Source organism: Aulostomus chinensis, chromosome 24 (genome assembly GCF_037954235.1).
Source record: "Aulostomus chinensis isolate RoL2024-O1b breed Wild chromosome 24, RoL_Achi_v1.0, whole genome shotgun sequence".
Classification (NCBI taxonomy): Eukaryota; Metazoa; Chordata; class Actinopteri; order Syngnathiformes; family Aulostomidae; genus Aulostomus; species Aulostomus chinensis.
The window spans coordinates 2,677,392-2,691,892 of NC_141343.1; the positions used below are offsets into that span (position 1 = coordinate 2,677,392).

General features: G+C 46.8%; 2 protein-coding genes across 3 annotated transcripts in view; both read right to left on the bottom strand.

Annotated features, from left to right (window-relative positions):
• Window positions 1-10,456, bottom strand: part of kdm6ba (lysine (K)-specific demethylase 6B, a) — a 106,212-nt gene extending 95,756 nt beyond the window's left edge. The window contains exon 1 of the mRNA XM_086196793.1: window positions 9,938-10,456. The gene's annotated coding sequence lies outside the window, so the exon portion shown is untranslated. The remainder of the gene's footprint in view (window positions 1-9,937) is intronic.
• A 1,523-nt stretch (window positions 10,457-11,979) lies between these two features.
• dnah2 (dynein, axonemal, heavy chain 2) overlaps window positions 11,980-14,501 on the bottom strand; it is a 67,782-nt gene continuing 65,260 nt past the window's right edge. For both annotated transcript variants that reach the window (XM_086196584.1, XM_086196586.1), the window contains 2 exons: window positions 14,280-14,430; window positions 11,980-14,113 (listed from right to left, as the gene is read on the bottom strand). In XM_086196584.1, coding sequence (XP_086052710.1) covers window positions 13,959-14,113; window positions 14,280-14,430 — 306 coding nt within the window. In that variant the 3' untranslated portion in view covers window positions 11,980-13,958. The remainder of the gene's footprint in view (window positions 14,114-14,279; window positions 14,431-14,501) is intronic.

Below are 14,501 nucleotides of genomic sequence, written 5' to 3' on the forward strand. Positions count from 1 at the left end.
GCTCCGTTGTCTAGTCATGTGACTATCAGAGCCACAATCATTGACTACAACAGCACATAAGATGGTGTTTTTATCTACTGGTGGTGAACTATCTAACAACTACACATGGAGGCGGCCTGCATTTTCATCCCTGCACACTGCCAGTCAAACACACTAAAGTATGAATGTGTCACCATCTAGAGGACAAGACACAAGATTGCATTTCAGTGATTAACATGGCAGCGACTACAACGTGTACTACTGTCTACACATGCAGTAAAAGAACATGCTGCTGAACTGATATCACAGATATACTCTTTTCATCAAGTAGGCGAGGTGCAGCCAAGTGCTTTGACCCTAGATTTTTTTTTTCCTGTAAGAGGAAGTTGCATATGGAAATGAAAGTATTTATAAGAGAGCAACTACTTCTTTGTCGGCTAAAACAAATCATGTAAGACAAACAACAACAATAAAAGCCATTAACATTCCTTTTTATAACACGTGATTGGGTGCAACAGTCACACTGAGTCGTCCACTGGGGGGGTTTCCATTGGGACACGCGTCCCAGCAGCCACTTACAAATGAAACAAGAGCAGAGGACAGGTGATGGCCATCATATTCATGAGCGTAACGGAGCAGGACCCTCGTTAATGGTGCCAGTGTTTTAATGGCTGGTTTCACACCCCCGCCATGGGTCTAAGGTAAACTGAGGGGGAACTACGAAGCAAGTTCAAAGCTAGGCTCTCTTTCAATAAGCCGACTCGACAAACCCTAAATTCCCAGTCAGACATAGTTGGTATCGATCTTTCTTTGTTCTCCCTGTGCCTGCGTGGGTTCTCTCCAGTACTTCGGCTTCCTCCCACAGTCCAAAGACATCAAGAGGGGACGAGGTTGATCCATGCTGCGTCCCAATTGCCAAGTAGGTCTGATCGTAGGTCTCAGAGTCGGTCGTAGGCTGTCCGTAACCACAACTGGCACGAGTAGCGACCTACTTCTCAACCTGAATTGCAGCCTAAACACGCCCACATTGTAGGTCGGTTCAGGTGCATCCTACGGAGCAACCTATGGCCCACAATGCACCGTGGACTTCTTCTTCTTCGTCCCCTAAAAACTTGTGGACCGGCAATCCAAGTTTGCACCACCAACAGTCTCCCATTCTCATGCAACACCAACATTTATAGTCGTTGTTGATGACTAAAGGTGTGTTCACACCAAACGTGACGCGGTGTGAACACACCTTTACAGGTGCGTTCATGTGCTGAATAATAGAGAATGAGTTAAAGGGGTGTTCAGAGTGGAGTGCAGTACAAAATCAGGCCAGCAGGTGGGGCTTTCGTTGGTGCTGTCTACCTAATTGTGGTATCTGTGCTCTGCCAGCAGAGGTCGTGCTTCACCACCAATCTTAGGGTGTCTGAATGGTGCCGCCGTGTTTAGGTTGTAGCAGTAGGCTGGAGTGGTAGGTCGTAGCAGGAGGACGGAGGTTGCTACTTGGCAATTCGGACGCAGCAAGGATAATCGGAAGAAAATGGATGGATGGAAAATGTAACCTGAGATTATATAGAAGGCCTCTTTTATAGCCATTGAGGGCAAATGGCCAGCACTACAAACATATTCAGTAGTTCAGTGACAGCAAGTACAACTTTGCGAGTAGCGCAGCATGCAGTACTCCTGCTCAGATGATCTGCATCACCAACTGAATGCGTGTAACAAAACGCAATGTCACGCACACAATTTGTGCTACTGTGAGTGCATGGCTTTTTTTTGTGGAGTTCCTCACATACAGCTGCTCCAGCAGTTAGCACTGATGACGTAGCCCGTCAGCTGAGAACCTGTAGTGTTCATAGGGATGACGTCAGGAAGACGGCAGTCTCTCAATACTCTCTCCCTCTGAAGGGAACTTTGCGCAATAATTGCGCCGAGGTCAACCGGATAATTCAACAATGGTGATGTCATTTTCAAAAGAGGTGGTTTGTGAAAGGGCAGCGCTTTTATAGCTGATTTAAGCCGAAACTTGGAACATAACCTGCTCCGGACCAGGTTCAGTTTCCCGCATCAGTTACCATGGTGAGCTAGCCAGGTGACCCTGGCTTTAGTCTCAACATACAGTACCTCGCTAACCCACTAAGCTTCGTAGGTTGGCCCTCTGGTCGACTGGCAACTTTACCTCGATATCAACTGATATTCATTGACCCTGATAGAAATAAACAGCACCTATGAGACAAAGACGAACGTTGCTAACTTGGTCTTCATTAGAAACGCCGTCGACTCCCTCTAACTAAGCATCTGTTTAAATTAACTCAGTCTACCACGACACCATTATTCCATTATTCTGAAAATGACAAAAGTCAGAATTTGACCCTTTTTTTTTCAAACTTCTCACTCACTTCTTTTTTTCTCAATTTTGATTTGGCACATAACGGATGGTTACAGAAGGTAACCAAGGTTCTGTGAATGAAGGTCAACCCGCCACCGTATGGGTCCTTCTCTCCAAGGGTGAGCTGTTTCAGGAGACAGTTAGAAAATTAACACCTCCGCCCTTTGGGTGCAATCAGAGCCTACAAATGCAGCTGCGCTATCACCTGCCCAGTCTCTTTTCTCCGACTGAGGCCGAACCAGCCAACTGACTGTTAAACCAAGGTGGTGGTTGACCTTCATTCCACAGTGGGCAATGAGTGGTCTCTTGTGAGGCTAAGAGGTCCACCTGGGCTTCCCCGAACCAAGCCCAAGTGGCTTCCACAGTCTGTGGGTGAAGTCGCCACTCCCCTGGCTGGGGGCCGCCCCTGGACAGGAGATCCTCTGCCACATTCGCCTCTCCTGGCAAGTAGACGGCCTTCAGGGACAAACCCTGGGCATGAGCCCAGAGGAGAATTTTGTGCGTCAAGTCGTGCAGGGACCTTGACCGCAGCCCCCCCTGGTGGTTGATGTAAGCGACCACAGTTGAATTGTCTGAGCGGACCAGCATGTGCCTCCCCCGAATTACCAGAAGGAAACGCACCAAGGCCCGATGCACTGCCTCCAGTTCGAGCAGGTTGATGTGAGTACCCCTCCACAGGGGACTCCAACAGTTGCGGGCTGGGTGATTCGCCTATAGGGCCCCCCAGCCTGCCTCTGAGGCATCCGTAGTTATGGTCACCTTTGAACACACTGGCCCCAACTGAACGCCTTCCCTGAGGCTCAGGGCAGTGGTCCACCATGCCACCGCCAGAAGACAGGTCGAGGACACCGGGATAGCCCTCCGGCCATCCTCGTGGGGGCTCAACCTGTGCCTGGCAAGCCATCGCTGCAGAGGTCACATGTGAAGCAACCCTAGGGGCACCACCTGGGATGCTGCTGCCATGAGGCCCACATGGCCCACATGTGCCTGCCCACAGTTAACTGTAGAGCTAGGAGCGCACCATGATGCCTGCAGCTCGGACATAAAGTCAGGAAGGACAGGGAGCCTGTCTGACCTGTGCTGCCGTGAGCCCCTGTCAAACACTGAAGTAGCTGGAAGCGGGGCTTGGCAGGACAGCTGTGCGTGTGCTGCCGCCCTCGCAATCACAGCTCTATCAGAAGGGTCCAATTGCTCAGGCACAGAAGCATCCCCCATCCTCCTCGGACTGGGGGTCGTGCAGACCTTCCAAACTGTCAGAGGCTGCAATAGACAGCACATCTGGATCCCTATCCCAGTCCCCAGGATCTGGCCTGGTCATGGTATGCAGCCCCACAGGACGCTGTGCATGCACCAGCTCCTGAAGGGCATCCTGCATAGACTGCACCTGCCGCTGTAGCTGCTCAAGCTCCGCTGGGCGCTTCCTCTTCCGTGAGTGCCGTCCTCCTTCCTCGAGCGGCGGTTCACACACCACCTGTGGCTCCAGCTCAGCCTGCTGATGGGCCTGGCCAAGGGCACGGGATGGAGAGCAAAAACCTTGCCATCCTGAGACATGGTTTGGCAAGCCAAGACTGTCCAGGTGAACCAAGGGAATGAAACAAAGCCTCAGGTGGCGTGCGACCTCCCACACGCAGGGGCTACTCTCAGCACGACAAACAACAACAACAAAAAAGCCTCAGGCAGCGTACGACCTTCCGGATGCAGCGGCTCCTCTCAGCTCAACACAGGTAAGTCCCCTTACCTTGGTTTTCCTTTTTTTTTGTTTTACAAAAATACAGCTGTGAGGAAGGGTTCTCCCCTCCGTGAAAAGAGCCTCCCCACAGCGCCACACAAGGATCCACGCACTCTTCTTCTCTTACCGCAAGAATTAAGCAGAATCTGGAAGAAGAAGGCAAATCAAACAATGTTCTGTCTCAATCTGAAAACCATACTCACACAAACCGTCTCCAGGAGGAGAAAAAGAGACTGGGCAGGTGATAGCGCAGCTGTATTTGTAGGCTCTGATTGCGCCCAAAGGGCGGAGGCGTTCATTTTCTAATTGTCTCCTCAAACAGCTCATCCTCGGAGAGAAGGACCCATACGGTGGCGTGCTGACCTGATATGAAATAGAACCATAGTTGACAGACTTAAGGAGCATTTCTTGTTGTCTTTATTTGACAGGCATCATTTTGAATCGGAAGATTTTAAAAAGCAATAGTTAGCAACCTTACGTCACGCGGATTCACGGTTGTTTACGGAAATAGGCTCGCTCTCATGCTAGCACGTAGCCTGCTAACGAGCGCGCTAACGCTCGTGGGACTTCTCAAATATAACTTTTAATAATTTAACTTGTCGTACCAAAATAATGAAACACTGGAGTAACGGTTAACTTTCTTTCATGGACGCACTTAAGAAGACATTGAGGCTGCGTCTGAATTGCCAAGCGGCAACCTACGTCCTACTGCTACGACCTACTTCTACAACCTAAACACGGCGGTACCATTCAGACACCCTAGAACAGGGGTGTCCAAACTACGGCCCCTGGGCCAACTGCAGCCCGTGGTCCAATTTTAATTGGCCCGCAGCATATTCTAAAAATATAATGGAATATGGCCCACGTGGCGGTACAGCGCGTAAACAACGTCCAAATACGACGGATTTTAGCGGCAACAATGTATCCGATCATGTTAAACCTCATTCGAAACCTGGAGGTGTAACGATTAATAAACACCCAATCACGATGAATAAAGTTACTTGTGGCCAGAGTTGAGTTAAAATGTTGCTAGGCAACCAGCAAGCAATACCCACATACTAACTTCGTGCTCCCAACGTCATCACCTTCAAACTATCGGCATTAACTTAATACGTAAGACTCCAAAGAAGTAGAATTTACAGCATTCCCTGCTGAACTCTTTATCTTCAGTGTGTCACTGGAGTGCTGGCGCCACTCCACGGTCACGGTCGCCATGCTAACTTACCCCTCTCTGCTGAACACATCAATAGCAGGCTGAGTCAATCAGGGCCTGGCTTGTTGAGCCGCAGGGCTGAAACCTCAACCAGACCCAGTTTACAGAGCGGACCATGAATCACTTGATTGACACTTGACACCAGCCTATGAGATTATTTCCGAATATAAAGTAGACATTCTTTTAGCCAATAAACAGACGAAAAAAACGGTACGGAGCAAGAGGGTTTCACGGGCAACAGCATGAGGCTTGTGCACCCATAGATATAAATGAGCAGATACGACACACCCCTTGGAGCGGCGTGCCTACAGCGAGGCTAAGCTAGTCGGGTCAAACTCACCCAGCTTTAATGGATGTGGACGGAGCGAAAGCACTAAAATAACGATGCCGGCTCATTGTGCTGCCGACGGTTGCTCACAACGCCGTACAATTGAGTCACGGAAAGTTGGAATAACCTTTCACAAGTATAATTTTTTTTTTGGCTCTATTTTTTCATTATTTAATCTTGTTGAGAGCTTCTCGTCTGAGAACTTACTTGGCTACGAGCAAAGCACTCTCGTAAGCTAGCAGCTTGACAGCCAAATACTAAATGATTAATATTAGCTATTGTACAAGCATTTATACATACATATGGGATTTTTTTTTTTTACCCTAGACTGGCAAGGGACCATATATAGTAACTTCATTGATCTTGATTAGCAAAATATAAATAACATTGTGAAAAAGTTACAGAAGTACAAAAAAAAAATCCTTTAATAATACTGTGAATTGTTAATAGTTTTTCAATGAATTTTGTATGAAGGATTACAATTTCAATGCAATTGTTTGTGACTTGTATAATTGTTCATAAATTCTACTCTATGGAGGGGGGTTACACATAAATTTTTCCTTTTGATTACAAGTAAATATAAATACACATTTATCTTTCATGTATACATAAAATTGCTAAATGCAAAATATTTTTTGGCCCCTGGAGTCAATGAGGAATACAATAAAATAAATACAATTTTAGGCTTTTTTGATTAAAAAGCCTTTTCCCGTATTTCATATCTTTTAGTTTAATCTACTGTAGTAACAGCACGTGTTGACGTTGACAAAAAAGTTACCCACATGAAAATCGGTTATAAAATGAGCAAGTTATGATTTATTTTCAGTGTGCAATACATTGCCTTAATGGGAAAGTTGACCCAACCAATATGGCTGCCACATAGGCACGTTCGTTAGCCGGCCGCTACAGCGCGCTGACGTATCGCACCGGCGGTGCGTCAAGTTAGCTTGGCTGCGTAAAGCAGCGCTGTAGTCCTTGAACCCGGTGAACGCGGCAGAGCGAGAAAAGATGGCCAGGAAGTGATTTTTCGTCAGAGGAAGAGGCTGAAATGGTGCTTCAGCTGCCCGCTTCGGACATTCGGGGAAGGGTCAATTTATTATTAATTCATATGTTAATAAGCCTTATTATCTAATAAATTCGTACTCATTAAAGTCGATAACATTTTCTAACAAATGTTAGTTGGTGTGCTAATAAGCCCAATAACCTATTTGCATAACAAGTCTGAAATATCCTCATCCCCTTTCCCCCCCTTCCTTAAGTGCTGTGAAGGCATCACCAGACTGACTCAGGAGCAACCCGAGCCTGCTGCTTTGAGAGGAGCTGCCAACCCTTTTCCAAAGAAAATAAATGATATAAACATTGTGGAAAGCTGTGTTTTATTCTTTTCTTCAAGTCTATTCAATTATCAAGCATAATTAACCTACAATTGATCGATTTTGCTAACTTTAAGACACGATCACCTCTAGTGTGTGGCCCGTCTTGTTTGTGGCCCACAGTGAAAAAAGTTTTAACATCCCTGCCCTCGAAGATTGGTGGTGAAGCACGACCTCTGCTGGCAGAGCACAGATACCACAATTAGGTAGACAGCACCAACGAAAGCCCCACCTGCTGGCCTGATTTTGTACTGCACTCCACTCTGAACACCCCTTTAACTCATTCTCTATTATTCAGCACATGAACGCACCTGTAAAGGTGTGTTCACACCGCGTCACGTTTGGTGTGAACACACCTTTAGTCATCAACAACGACTATAAATGTTCGTGCTGCATGAGAATGGGAGACTGTTGGTGGTGCAAACTTGGCTTGCGGGTCCACAAGTTTTTAGGGGACGAAGAAGAAGAAGTCCACGGTGCATTGTGGGCCATAGGTTGCTCCGTAGGATGCACCTGAACCGACCTACAATGTGGGCGTGTTTAGGCTGCAATTCGGGTTGCGAAGTAGGTGGCTACTCGTGCCAGTTGACGTTTCGGACAGCCTTCGACCTACTTGGCAATTCGGACGCAGCGATAGTTTAACCGGACTGGACGGAAACAACGTCAACGAACTTCAGTTCCGGCAGTTCTGACAACCTCCGCTCGTCGGAATCTGCGTATCCGCGTGTAAGCAGGAACATTAGCGGAATATTTACAATCCTGGGCCAAGTGAACAGCCTCCGTTTAAACTCACTCAGTCACCGAGAAATACCTGTTGAACGTAAACGGACAGAGCTGGAAAACTGTATTTACTCTCTCCAATAGATATTAATTGCTAACAAAATTGAAAGACTTCTCGCCCGAAGACTGCTGGATAGGCTCCGCCCCCCACGACCCTGAAAGGAAAATTAGAGAACTCCAATTCAAAATAAGACATGAATATTAAACAGGAAACCCCCATAATAGGAAAATGTGTCCCTGAGGTTAAGATAAACGATCTTATCGTTAAAGTACGACGAAAAACTTGGACATGTTTATTATTCTTCACTGTATCTTAGCACATTTCGAAAGTGTCATTTCTGTACTGTTAATATCCACCAATCTCTTAGTAGCAACGATCAAAATGTGCTCATTTCTAACCCGATTTTATTTACACCAATTGATTGAAAATGATTTTTTTTAAAAACAACTTAAGAATTTAGGGTTACAACTGTCAGGCCGAAACCTTTGCTTTATGCCTCAGAAATCATGTTGAAGGTTTGTTGTGTTGTCATTTTGTTGCATCGTTTCTCGTGTCTTCTTTCACGTTTAATGTGATGGCGTTTAACCCGGCGCTGGTTGTGACACCTTGTCTTGTAGACAAGGATCAGATGGTGGAAGTAGTTGCAAATATTTGGGCCGTGCCATTGACAACCGTTACAGATTGGACAAAAATCCTTTATTATCGCTCAAAAAGGCCGGCTGCACTTGTTTGCCAAATACCAAATTAAATCCGAACCGTTTTTCCTGAGCCTGTCCTCTCATTTTCCATCGTCTCCTGGTGTGGCAACTTTGGTACACAAGAGTCACGGTCAGGTGCTCCCCAGACAAGGCAGAAAAGGTCAAATCAGCGATTCGCTAATTTTAAGGAGTTCCTTACATTTTGTTTTTATCTGATTTCTTTTTATCTGAATATTGTATATATATATATATATATATATATATATATATATATATATATATATATATATATATATTTATTTGTGAGTGTATTATCTTCTTTTTGCTACTGGAAATTCAATTTCCTTGAGGGAACTGATCCCAAAGGGCTCAATTAAGAGAAGAAGATTGCAGTTTCGGCCTTGACGGCGCTGATGCTGTACTGTTGACAGTCGTGACCTGGTCACTAAATTGGTGCTCTGGATGAGACGGTTGTGAGCAGGTGTGACTCAAACCTGTGCACAACTCACCTGCTTTGTTTTTCTGTCGCTTTCTTCTTTGTAAATGTATTTGTTCACTTGTTTGTTTGTTTTTTTAAGCCTGCTGCAACACAAAATGCCCATAATAACAAAAATAATAATGAAAAATCGAATTGTCCAATATAACAAATGGTGTTCAAAAACGACATATTTCCTTTGCTGGGGCGCCACCCAGTGGCGAGATGCCGTCAGCGCTACTGTAAGAGAGGGGTGGAGACGGGGGGGAGAAACATGGAAGAAAATTCAAACGCTCTTCCTGGAAATTGTAGAAACCCGCCACAACTTAACCACATGACATTTCAGAAAGAAAATGCGACACTCCTTCCTCGAGCAGCAGCAGCAGCGAGCCCTCCTCGTCTCATCCAATAATCCGCCATTCAAACCCTAATCTGGACACCGCGACTCCCACGTTACCCCTCACACGCGACCAAAACCGCCTCTTATCCTGTATTTTCTCTCTCTCTCTCTACGTGTTTAAGGGTTTTACACATGGGGGCTCGGGGTAGGGGGTGGGGGGTTATTGCGACATCACCAGACCTACCTTCCCGTAAACTATTCCTTCCTTGCCGTAAAAAACATGACATCACCAACGTCAGTTGCACTATGAATTTTGGGCTCAGACAGACAAAACCAGCCACCATTGATGTGAAAACTTTCATTTTCACTTAAAAGTTGAGACACTGGCGGCTGCAGTCGCATCGCCCCTCAAGCACAAACACGGACAGGGACATTTCTGCAGCACCTCGAGTTTCCTGGACTATTTCAATCAAGTCTGCTCTCCCAGCGGCTGAACGTCCCTCCTCAACTTGTGCTCTCTCTCTCATGAACAGGGTTCTTCCCCGCTGTTTTCAATGGAGTCTCCCTGCTACTATTAGGTAACGGTGGAGGCTGACATGCCAGCAGCAGGGGAGCCTGGCGGAGCCGCTGGCGTCTTCCCATCTTACCGTGGATCAGACATCCTGGATCCAACGGGGAGGTGGCTCTCCTGCTCGAATCAGCGCTATAGTGGAAAAATCTGTAAAGCAGCTCATCTCCTTTGCCACGGATGACGCAGTCCCCTAAAAGCCCTCTCACTCTCACCCTCCCTCCAAAAAAAAGGAAAAAACACCAAATCCCATTCAACATCCGTAACGGGTTTAGGTGCAAACGTCGACACACGATTCAGAGTGGATGTGTCGGCCCATGGGCAAGGCATGACGGGTCCACTCATCACTCAGCTCGCATCCCTGCACAGTCAAATCGCCGATCCAAATCATTGCACAGCTCTCTTCTCGCTCTCTCTCCTTCTTTCTCCTCCACGGGAGCCATCTGGTGTGAAAGGCTGCGGTCAGCGGAGCTTCCAACCATCCGAAAACATTTCACAAGACACCAACGATCCGCTGCCGTCTGCGCACCCGGTCCGTCAAGAAACTGCGCAGTTTTTATTCCATTGAAACGGAGACTCTTTCCCTCCTGTCCCCGTTGAAGGGCTCTTTGCTTTCCTCCTCCTCCCTCCTTCCCTCCCTCTCCTTTCTCTCTTCCCTCATGCAGGTTTATTTTCGGTGGAAGACTCTTGGACATTAACTGCCCCGCCTCCGTAGTCACTGGCAAACACACACTGTAAAACTTGTTCCATTATTGAGCTCAAGAGTCGAGCTCTCAGCCCGAGCTGGTAGGAGAACCCAGAGCCACTTGAGGAATCCAAAGTTGGAGATAATCCTGTCAAGACCCACTGAAACTAAGAGGGAGGCGAGAGAAGGTTGGGCAGGCGATCGAGATCGTAACACGCTCAATCAGACGCAGTATAATCAGATCAGCGTGTACATCCTCCTACTACAATGTGCAGTAAAACTTGACGGAACACAGGACTCAAAGAGTTTTACTACTAAACTTTGCTGCTCTCAAACATCTGCTGCCACCAGAGAATCTAACAAAGATGGACTTGACTCTGTATTTGGAATAGATTTTCTCTAAACTCTTAATCTTCAGAAATAAATTTAAATTCAGTCAAGGCCCGGAAGAAATTGCCATTTTCAAATTCTGGGACTTTTCCAGGTTTTTCATGATTGCATGAAATGTACAGGACTTTACTGCATCATGGCAGACTTGAAGACGATACAAACATTCGTTTTTAACGTCCTGATGAAATCTAGCGATTTCGCCAAATACTTGAGGAGAGGTGCCCCCCCCCCCCACAACACTGAATGTGTTCCATGATTTAGGAGCGTAGTGGATTTCGGATATTGTATTTGTGAACACGTTTCCACTCCACGTGTGCTCCATTTCTCTTCCACTGAAGCTTCCATTCATCAAGAACCAGCGCCGACCTCTGATATTTATGTTCCAGCCGGGCCTGAGAATGAGCCCATTTGAATTTGAATTCAGCATGTTGCTCCATCTCCCACCCAACTGGAGACCACCGGAGTCTCAGAGAAGGAGACCTGGGGCTGATAAAGAGGCTCTTAAACCCAGAGGAAGTCTGTTTGGTCTTTCGGGGGGGGGGGGGGGGGGGCAATCCTTAAGTCTGAATACAACCTTGAACTCAGCCCCCTCCCCTCCTCCTTCTCTGGTTCCCCCCTCTCTCATTACTGGACCATTCTTCCTCCCAGCTCACATTCTCCAGGCTCCCTCTCTTGTTTTTCTCTCCCTCCCTTTCAGGAGTTTGGGCTGAGTCCTTCACCAGTGGGGAAGTCCGAGCTTTTCTATCTCACAACGCTGACGTCTCGTCTGCAAAGCGTCATTAAAATTCATTTGTTTGAATAGCTTCATTTCTCCTTCGCTCCCTCTCTTATTCTCCAGCGCTGTTTTTTTTTTTTTTTTTCAGCTCAGAGGAAATGTGAATTTGCATAAAAATGCCTCACCTTGATTAACCACATTGTTTGGATGTGTGCCTGCATGTGTTTGAAAGGTTTCTCTGGATCTCAGGGAGGAGGATGTGAATGTCTGAGGCCAAAAAATATAGAGATAAAAAAAACAAATCCTGGTGATATTTCTGGACATTCAGTATTTTCTAAAATTGGAGCAGCGCAAATGTGGCTTAAATTCAATATGACAACTGTTTTCATGCTTTATGCATTACATTCACATAGAGTTGATCAAAATCAATAACAGATCGTCAGATTATTTATTACTCTGAAACGACAAGACAAGTCGCTGGGTGCAGACGGAGCCAAGTATCGAGTTGCTAATAAAACATAAAGGGGGCCAGCGTGGGAACGCTAACGCCGGCTGACATCTGGCAAAAAAAGAAGCGGCCTCATTCATGAAATGTTCTTTTGCATTTATTTGTTCACAGGACTCTTTGTCAGGCTGGGTGTAACTCCTTGTCCCTGACGTGTACCTCTTGGAACTTGGGACCAGCGATGCTGGCGAAGCCAGGTACACATCAGGGACCTGCACACTCTGCTCTTCCTCTCCACTCATGAATCATTTTTTCCAGCGTAATTACACCTGCTGGGCATTCAAAGCTAACAGGCTATGCAGGAGCGCCACCGCAGGTGCACGACTTAACCACCACTAAGCTTCACACTTCTTCTGTTTTCAGCGTGTTTATCGTCTCCTTTAGCCTCTTGTTAGCAACCGCCATTTTTAAGGCTCATACATGCTTCATAATGCACAAGTGTGGCCTTAACGGATGTGTTTTATTTAGTAGAAAATAACCTCTCATGAGCCACTGACCTTGTTTAAGGGATTTAACTGAAAACTTTGATACAAGGGAACAGAACTATGCAAACTTGCTTGGTGCCTTCTGTTAGCCACCAGGTTTCTGTAGCGTCTGTAAAATGAAATGGAGGCCTAAGAAATCCCACAGCTTATAAGAACAGGAGTGTGTGTGACAACATTTCATGGGTGAGGCCCACCTGGTTCAGGTCAGCTGACGTCAGCGTGTCAAAGAATGACCATTTACTATTCTCCTGTGGTGGTCAGCACTGTCGCCCCCCATCAAGAAGGTTGTGGGTGGAGCCCCGGCTGCAGCACGGGGTCTTTCTGGGTGAGTCTCCATGTTCTCCCTGTTCCTGCTGGGTTCTCTCTGGTACTCCAGCTTCCTCCACAGTCCAAAGACATCAAGAGGGACCAGGTTAATCCAGACTCTAAATTGACTGTAGGCGTGGCTGGGAGAGCCAATGGTTGTCTGTCTCTATGTGTTGGCCCTGCCATGGACTGGTGACCTGTCCAGGGTGAACCCCCTCTCGCCCAAAGGCTGCTAGGATAGGCTCCACCCCCCCGCGACCCTTAATAGGATAGGTGGTAGAAAAAGGATGGATGGGCGGACGGATGGATGTTCTCCGTGCATCCATGTCACTTTTCAGCTCTACAGTGGCCCTTTTAAACATGAAGATAAAAAATAAAGATGGCGTCATTCACAGTGTCTAGGAGGACAAACCTTAGACATGTTTAAAACTTCTCTCCTCTGTTTCGGTCGGTATTCCAGCTGTTGAAGGCAGCTTCTTCCCCGGCTTTGAAAAGCAAGCAGAAGTCCATCAATACAACAGCACAACTTCACAAAGGGCAAGAATCTTGTTCTTTAGTCTGCCGCTGCTTCTGCAGACATTTATCAGTAGAAGAAGATGTTTCGCTGAGTGGGACAGACACGCTGCAAAGGCATATTAATACCAGGTGCAAATGTACTACCAGACTGCAAACAGATCAGAACAGCAGGTGTCAAAAGAACCAGTATATATGTGTGTGTGTGTGTGTGTGTGTGTGTGTGTGTGTGTGTCCATTTCGTTGTGCTATCAGGTCTGCTGCCTCCAGCTGAGCTTCTCTATTCTGGCCACACATATAGAAATATAGAAAACTCTTCCTCTCCTCTGGCTTTCATCCATCTCCTCCTTTTCTCTCCTTTCTTTTTGCCTTGTTGGTTCACTCAGTCTTCCTGTCCATCTGCATCGCTTCATAACTTATGCTCCTTCCTTCCTTTCTTCCCTCTACCGTCTCTCGGTATCTTCAGCAGCAGCAGCTCCTAATAGACTGTTGTCGGTTCACTTAGTTGTCCAGGCTCATGAGAAGAGCGGTCCCTCTCTTGATCCAGTGTTCTGGCGTCACAGCTCCAGATTTCAGTTCAACGGCGACCACAAAAGAAGCTCGGCCTGCCCTGCCCGAACGCACGGGGAAGTAGTAACAAGGACACAGGTACATGCCTACACACACAACCAGACAGAAAGTTGAGACAGGGCATGACATCACTGACCACAAACACACAGAAGGAAAAAAAAACTAAGATGAATCATGTATAATTAAGAAAAGAAGACAAAGCAGAGGAAGTGGAGAGACAGTGGGTGGGACTGAGTAAGGAATTCAGCTCACTCTTGGCCATCTTCTTGCGGTTTTCCACAGGTTTGAAGTGGATGGTAGGGACGGGACAGACCATCCGCATGGGTTCAGCCTCCACCAGACATGAGTTCTTTTTATCCCAACCGGCCCCCTCCAGGTACAGACCACGAACAAACACTCCATCCTGGAGGGGCAGGGAGAGGAGGAATGAGAGGTAAAACCACACGATTGGAGGTGACATTTTGCAAACAGCTC